Genomic DNA, 8,847 nt, shown 5'->3' with positions numbered 1-8,847 from the left:
CATCTTATACACACTTTAAGATATTAGCTTAATAATGTAAAAATGAAAAAAAAAAAAAAAATAAAAAAAAGGCATCTGGTCCATCATTAATCTGTCTGTAAGCTACAGAACTTCTAAGATGGAAGAAGTGACAGGAAGGGGGATAATTTAAAAACAAAATCTTTAAAATTAAACCGATTTTGTCTAACTTAAAATCCCCCCAAATAATTTATAGAATACCTTTTCAATATTTTTATGTACTTTTTTGTGTACATATATATATATGCACACACACACAATGTGACTAATAATAACACACGCATACACGTTTAAATAAAACAAATTTATGACTATCAAAAGGGGCTCGTGGGACATTTGTTGTGTGCTTCAACTGTATTTTGTTCACTTTCAGAGTAACCCTTGGGAAATGAAACGACAGTTTACTGTCATGAGACAGAGGCTGAGTATATGGAATAATATCTGGATGAGAGAAATGTGGCTTATGTTGATAAAATTTGATAAAAAAAATAAAAACAAAATCTGACATGTAAAGCCAGAATTGACCAAAAGCAACACAACTTGATAGATGAATCCGTTAAGACTAGCCATGGAAAGCCGTGAAATGAACAGTGATGCTTATGAATGAAGCTGGTGCATCCGCAAATTTCATACAAAACTTTCTGCGTCTAAAGCGTTGTACTTTTGAAAGGCTCGGTTTCTCATGTTGGGAATAGTCTGCAAAAGAGGAAACAGAATAAGTCAGAAAAACAAAACCAAAAGATCTATTAAAGACAAACAAACTTTATCCGTATTATTTGAAATCTTCAGATTGTTATTCTCATCTCGAGTTATTCACACAACCTTTCAGTTGATACCTCTGACCTTCTTCAAGTGTATCTTGTTGAACTTGGAATCATTTCAATCCTCTTATAATATTCTCCATCATTTAACAATCTATTCATCTTATTATCCTAGACTAGCTTTTAACTTTGATAAATTGTGGCTAATAAAATTAATAAATGAAAGGAAACTCATTTTTTTTTTTGTTTTCAACTATTTGTGGATTCTTTGGACTACTGTTCTCATCTTGAGTGTTATTTTCAAACGTTTCAGTCAATGTAACCTCTGACCTTCTAGTGGGGATGATCTCTTCTATTCTCTACATCCTCTTACAGAAAAGGTGTTGTTTCCATTTCGCTATCATTATTTTCAAGATGAAAGATGTTCATCTGTGCTTCAACCTCTAATATCCACAATTTTTCTTTTTTAATCATATCAAAACAGACGGAAATACAAGGCAAAAATTTCTTTAGTATTATATTCAAAGTTAAAAATTTTTTTTTTTTTTTTTTAATATTAAGCTCACCATATTGACAAGTTAATCCTTTTCTTTAAGATAGGATATGCATAGAGATACACAATATCACACACATTAAATGCGAAAAGCAACATTTTTTATGTAAAAAATAAATACACATAAATAAAAAAATTTTTTTTAAAAAGTAACCCAACTTAAAATAGACTGCAGAAAAAAACAAAAACTATTAATGATACAAAGGAAAAAAAAATGTACATTTTATTTATATGTAAATTTCATCAAAATATCCCACAAATAAACAAAATGTTATGAATAAAAAATTAAGAATTTCACTATATTTACCTATTTTTTCACTCTAAACTAAGCTGGTTTGTGATAACTAGTATATATATTATTTTTTTCTTATTAGATAAAAAAAAAAAACAATCAGGAAAATATTTTTGGAATACAATTTACATCCTTCTCTTTCTTTATATCATAAACACTTTATAAGCATCTTTAGACAGTAAAGTTTTACAGCTTTATGAACAAAACTCTTTAAATATACAGTGTAGTCCAAAAAAAAAAAAAAGCACTGTATTTTGTTTTTAATCTCAAAGTTGTATTTTATTTTATTTTTCAGGTGGTATAGACAGCGGACCTGGGAGATTCTTTTGACATCAACATGGATTCAACTGGACTCTATACTATACAGCAATAGATAAAAACCACCGAGGCATACTTTGCAACAAAATTAGTTTTTTTGACACAGCAGCAATTGATAGGACAATTCAACGTTGGGTGATCAAATTTTGAGAGACAGGAAATGTAGCAAATGCCTATGTAAGCCACAGCAGTCTATATCATTCAGCCATAATTACTGACAATATTCAGATTTTAGGGGAATGCCTTAAGAAATACCCCCCCAACACATCTACTTTCACAAGAAACTAGCATTTTGAGAACATCAACTTTAAGTCTCCTCCATGATTAGTTTAATCTCTTTCCTTACAAAATTCAGACCTTGTAGAAGTAAACCGATCACAATAAAACAGAAAAATTTTGTGAAGATAGTTAAAGGATTGAAAATGATCCTAGCTTGTTGGATTTGATTTTCTTGAATGACACTTAAATGGGCATATCAACAAGCAGAATATGCGCTTCTGGGCTCCAGCTCAGCCCTATGAATATACCCCCCCTCGTCCCACCTCCTTTTAGCCAACAGATAGTGACTGTGTGGTATGAGGTGACTAGATAAAGCATTAACTATTAAAGACAGACCACTGATAAGGTTTAAATTTTAATCAGATTTGAAGGTTACAATCTCTTATTATTCAACTACTATTTGGTGAAAAGTTTTTCAATATATCTTCTCTGGGAAACATTTGAGATAAAAAAGAAAATAGGGCACTTATTTGGATCATCATATATTATTTAAATGGCATGTGGAGGGAGAAAATAAATAGCCAATGTGATTCTGTTTAAAAAAAAAAATATTGTGAAACTGTATTTTCATATTTTCTTATTGTATAATTGTCTATAATTTGTTTCTTTTGTTTAATTAAATAAATGATAATTTTCATTCAGATGGTTTGTAGTCTTTCACTGCAATTTTGAAATTCTTTTTCTTTTGGTGAAAAGTAAAATAGATTAAAACAAAATTAATGAATCATTTGACGAATAAAACTACATAAACTTTAATGTTAACTTAGAAGCAAATCATATTTTAGAAGAATTTCAATTTATATAAAAGTAATGCAAACACAGATTACACTTTCATTTCTTCATTTTCAAATTTTCTGACATTTTCTTTCTTTTATTTTTCATTGTTTAATAACATTAAGTAATCTTCAAACTGATAACAAACTAGATTGAATGCATAGCAGTATAAGATCACTACTTAAAATACAAATTTGCATTAAAAAAGAAAATTATTACTAGCGAGGGTGCTTGCCTTTGCCCAGTCGTAAAATACACTTAAATATATTTGAATTCATGCAAATCTTGCATTTATTTTTACACAGCCCATTCTCTATTGAATATTAAATTGTACCTTAATATATAGAACTGATTTCAAACGATAAAAAAAGAAAAACAATGACTTGGTGCCATCAGCTCAAACCAAAACATTTACTGCTCCAGTCGCATTCCCTACAGTTATCAACAGATAAGATTTAAAATTAAACCACTTCAAGGTGTGAATAAATTTTGCGCATGCGTCAACAAGAAGCAAAGGGAGAAATCTGAACAATTCATACTAGGTTCATGCTGTCCCATTAATCAAGAATTATTTTCTTCATAAAAATAAAACTATTTGATCAATTGACGTGATTTTTGAAATATAATATTTTCATTTGATCATGATTACCTACACCATACAGATTTTTCTTATTTTCGTTTTTTAATATAGGGGAAAATTTACCAATCTATATTCATATAGAAAAGTTACCTTGTCTGTGTAAAGAACAGTCTACCAAATTACTGTCAATTTTTGGTCTACAGATTTGAATCTTGATATGATCAAGTTACGTGTTATGTAGGTTACAGTTTGGAAGCCGATTTCAATTCTTCAAGCATTCATATTTCTCTTAGAGAAACAGTTGTTTGATTAGCTATAAATGCGAAGTGGTTTAGAGTTATTACTCTGATGGAAAGGAAGCCTAACTTCTCTACTTAGGCCCAATTTTTAGTACCCGCCTATTTTGTGTCGTTACATAGGTTATATTCACAAGGAAAAATTTTTTACATGCAATTCCAAAACCTTAGAAAGTCTGAAGTTTGCAAGTTTAGGATTAACAATCCTTGTTATTTCAAAGGTAAAACCTTTCACAGATTCATTAAAGAAGACTTTGTTGTCTTCTCGAGTTATTTTGGAAATCACTGCTTAAAAATGTTACACATGTTACAAAATAGTTAAACGTTACAAAAAAGTTATGCATGTTACAAGTCTGAAATGCATAGGTAAAAAACTCATTTTCAAGATTCTGTTTCAAACTTTTGTAATGTTTTATGGCTGAAAAAAATGTTTCAAGTTAAATCAAAGAATCTAGAACATATTTTAATGCCAAACGTGTTTTGAAGTGAAAATAATGATAATAGCATCAGTCATGTCAGTGAAGCCCTACGTGAAGTTAATTTTTTGTCCTTTTGTGGAAAAAATTATTCTCAGGTGAAGATGAATTCTAAAACAACATTAAAGGGTCTCAATTCCTCCATAATTTCAGAAAGGAGGAGTCAAGGAACATCAGAGAACTTCCTTCAGGAGGACCAATTTCCGATAATTTTCATTTTTTCATGAAAGTCAGTTTCTATCACACTGCCACTTTCCCGATTTCTATTAAATACATTTTTATCATCCAAAATGTCTGTAATTAATGTTTTGATTGAATATTCACTATTTTGTATCCAGATTTTCTGAATGGAGGATAATAAAATGCCAAAGACCAGTGCTAAAAGGGTCTGTGCACATCGGAAGAGGAAAGCTGAATCAGATCCCGACTATCAAAAGAAAGAAAATGAACGGATTGCTACCCATCTTCAAGCTCAAAAAGCCAAAATGACAGAAGAGTTGGCAAGGCACCACCAACAAACCACTGAACGAGTCTGAAAGTGTCGATTGCGTAAGAAACTCCAAAAAGTACAGCAGTCCGAAAAACTCGCTGTAAAAAACGGTCCACGGTTCAAGTTGCCACAATCATTCAGGAAGGTTGTCAAAAGATTTACTTCCGACTTGCCGTTGTTATCGTCCAAACAAGTTGCTGCTGTGGCTGGCTTGGCTATATGAGTAGGAATCAAACTTAGTGAAAAAATGGAACGCAACTTATCAGGCAGGACTGAGCATGGCTTGTCTGAAAAACATGAAAAGCTAAAGACTTTTTTTTCAGAACTAATATTGTTTATACCATGCCTGGCATGAGAGATCGGATTACTGTCTGGGAGAATGGGATGAAAACAAAGCTGAGAAAGTAGTACTTGGTCATATTTCTGAAAGAAGCGCATACCCTTTTCACCAAGTGCTACCCAGACATTGCTGTTAGCTTCAGCAAGTTTGCCTCACTTAGACCAACTTACGTATTGTTACTTACAAGTTCAACATCCTTATCAGTGCAAATGCCAGACACACAAGAACTTTAACCACAAACTGAAGTGTCTTAGTATTGCATATGACGAACATTTCTCACCTTCTGCCTTGTGTGAGGAAAGCCACAATGACTTGTTGTCTTCCTGTTGGCAAAGTAACTGTGACGAGTGTCAGGTTGGAAAGAAACTGGTTATTACTAAGCCTGATGCAGAAATGGTTCAGTGGAAGGAATGGGGAAAGAATGACGCTGGTTGTCTCTAGTTGAATGACAAACAAGGTTGTGTTGGTGAGCTTAAAGAAGCTATCTTTGGGGTCTTTCTTCAGGTGTAAGAACTTCAAAGAAGACAAGAAGAATGTAAATGGACACATGTTGCAGATCGATTTTGCGATGGGCTACAGCTGCAAGTACCAACATGAGATCCAGACAGCAATATGTTAACCGGCACATTGTACAGCAAGGGGAAAGCTTGCAAGTGTTTCTTGATAGTGACAGACAGCCAAGACAAGAGCAAAGAGACTGTTTTTACATTCATCAACAAGCTGTCAGAGCACATCAAATTTGAAGCAAATGACACTTTAACTATCTATACTAATGGGCTATTATCTGAGTTTAAGAATAAACACATGGTAAAGATTGTGAGTGATTTGTCAAGGAGATTCAAATGCAAGGTTATGTGGAAGTACTTTGCCACATTTCACAGCAAAGACGTAGTTGATGGTATGGGGGATCTGCAAAATCTATTGTCAGACAAAGGGTGATGTCCAAAGATACCAATGCAGATGTTGTACAAGGTTCTGTGGACTTCTCCAGAGTTGTTGATAGAGACATGTAAAATGTCAAGGTATTCCAGGTAACCAAGTCAGAGATTTCAGAGTTTGTAAAAAGTGAAAATCCATGGTCAGGTGTAAAAGATGCTAGCGGTATTAGTAAAATGCATGTGCTTGCCTGTAGCGACGGTTCAAGGGTGGAAATATACCAAACAAATAGTGACATTAGACTATCTGGTATTGTATATCCGGTGAAAGAAAATGACAATGCTAAGCTGAGAGTTGGTGATTGGGCTTTGGTGACTTATGAAGGTAAACGCTTTCCTGGAGAAGTTGTCGCTTGTAGTGGTGTCAATGTAGAATGTAGTTGTTTCTGTCATGTGCCATAAAAGAAAGGGGAAATGGTATTGGTCTCAGAGACGTGATGTGTTCACATAGCAACCCGAGAATGTTCTGGAAAAGTTGAACACACCACTCCCAGTTGATGTTTGTTATTGATGGGTTAGACACTGTTCTGTATCAATTTGACAGAGATTTGAAGCATTGAAATGGACACTGGTAATGACTAACGACGAGATGTTGCATCCCTCTGCCTGTTCTACAAATACTTTAATGGTGAATGCTCTGACGAACTGCAAACACTTGTACCTCCCCGACGTAACTACCCCCGACAAACCCGACAAGCTACTAAGTCTCATCCCTTTACAGTAGAGATTCCTAGGTGCAAGAAAGCCTTTTACTCCAATAGTTTCTTCCCCAGAACTGCGGGTCTTTGGAACTCCCTTCCGGGATTCTGCTTTCCCAACTGCAATGATATGCAGAAGTTTAAGTGTAATGTTAACAAACATCTTTCTACTCTTTTCCCCTCATAATGACCCCGCTAATTAATTCTCTAATAGTAGCCCCCTGCTTCAAAGTGGCACTGTGCCTTGTTTGGGGTGAAAATTGAATAAAAAAAAAAAAAAAAAAAAAAAAAAAAAAACATATCTTAGAATAGTGCCTTGTAGCTTATTTCTGTCACCTGATGGTAAAACAGAAGTTATATCACTGTACAAAGTTGTTTTAATTTCCATGCAACATACGTAACATTACATATGTTACAATATTTGGCATGGGTGTTGAGCAATTGTATGCATCTTTGTGCAGGACTTCTTTGCAACAGTTTGTTGATGAATTTGTTTTAATTTTCAATCAGTAGTCTTATGCTTCTGAGGCATGTCCTCTTCTTTTGACAAAAATAATTGTGAAATTATCGCTATGTATGTTACACACAATCTGACCAAACTTTTAAAACTTTCTTCCAAAATGTAAATGGTGCTGGAAAGAGCCGTTTTTTCTTGAAAAATATGTCTAATATCTGACAATATTTGTGTTAAGACTCGCTTTTATCATGTGAATAAAATGAATGAAACATTTGCATTCTTTTAATTTTGAATCATGAAAATATGAGGTGTTTTCAAATTGACCTCAGAACCAGAGTTGGACTAACCTGAACATGCCCTGTTCATTTTTTGACAGTTCTCATGTGAAAGTTCATGAAAATATCTACCTAACAGTAGATTTCAACAAAAAATTTTTTCTTCCCAGCTCCACTTGCTGTGAAATGGGCCTATAGGAGATTTGGACATTTGGAATCAATTTGATTTGCTTTCTAGCCAGTAAAAATCACTGCTAAGGGGTCAAAATTGAAAAATATTTGAACTTAGGAGACGCAAGTCGACTAAATGCGTATCTTCTACACATGTGCAAATATACAATTATGTTTAACCTTATTTTAAAAGTGTTTATATGCATATGGACTTAGCTCAGATGGTAATGAATAATGCAGCAGAGATATGTTTTGTTGTCTAACTTATGACAACCAAATAATTTTTTTCTTTTTTAAAATTTTTGAAATCACTATTATATATTGGATAGAATATAATAATTGGTTCTCTAATAATAAATATAAAATCTGCATAAATTAAGATATCATATTTAAGCATATTTTATGATTGTGCTAGTTATCTTAAAAAAAAAAAAAAAAAAAAAGAAAAAAAGAAGACTTTAGAGCTTAATAGAAAAAAAAAATGTGATCTCTTGTGTCATCCATTCAATTCAGGTTAGATTGTTTGAATCGAGTTTGGAAGTCAATTTCTAAAAGACTAGCCTGGGTGCTCGGCGTTGCCCGGGTGTTTGGAGGTGTGTGTTGAGCAAAAAGAAAAAAAAAAAAGAGTGGTAGTAGGCAGGCAGACTCGAACCCGTACCGCGAAGGAGGAAAAGAATATATATATATATAAAAAAAAAGCGACTTCTATCGCTAAACCGGAAGTGGCGAAGGTTTAAATTAAAGTTAGTCAATAGAAAAGAGGGGATGACTTTTGAAAATATTGGTGAAAAAAAGCGACCCCCTCCTTGTAGAAAAGTGCCCAGTTAAGGGTGAAGGAACTAATATTTTTAGCCAATTTTTCGATATTTGACATCCGAAGGGTCGAGCTTCAAAATGATACCAATCTCGTGAAAATCTGTTACCTCTATCAAAAGTTTTAGGCAGACATACATACATTTAAACAGACAAGTGAAATTTATATAATAGACGTCTATCACATAGCAGCATATAAAACAGCCGTTAAACCGAAGTCGATGAAGAAAAGTGCAAAGTCAGTTATGTATAAAAAATATAATAAGAAAATCTTAAACTAGTTGCTTTCTACTTGCTGTATACTGTTTTCCTCTGAAGTAG

At 33.2% G+C, this 8,847-nt stretch overlaps 1 protein-coding gene across 2 annotated transcripts in view; it reads right to left on the bottom strand.

The window, feature by feature from the left end:
• Positions 1-500: 500 nt before the first annotated feature.
• Positions 501-8,847, bottom strand: part of LOC145283671 (rho GTPase-activating protein 19-like) — a 67,077-nt gene continuing 58,730 nt past the window's right edge. For both annotated transcript variants that reach the window (XM_080132682.1, XM_080132683.1), the window contains one exon: positions 501-714. In XM_080132682.1, the coding sequence (XP_079988808.1) occupies positions 646-714 (69 nt within the window). In that variant the 3' untranslated portion in view covers positions 501-645. The remainder of the gene's footprint in view (positions 715-8,847) is intronic.

This window comes from Euprymna scolopes, chromosome 8, assembly GCF_053919585.1.
Source record: "Euprymna scolopes isolate OS-2025 chromosome 8, ASM5391958v1, whole genome shotgun sequence".
Lineage (NCBI taxonomy): Eukaryota > Metazoa > Mollusca > Cephalopoda > Sepiida > Sepiolidae > Euprymna > Euprymna scolopes.
This window is presented reverse-complemented; position numbering and strand designations above follow the sequence as displayed.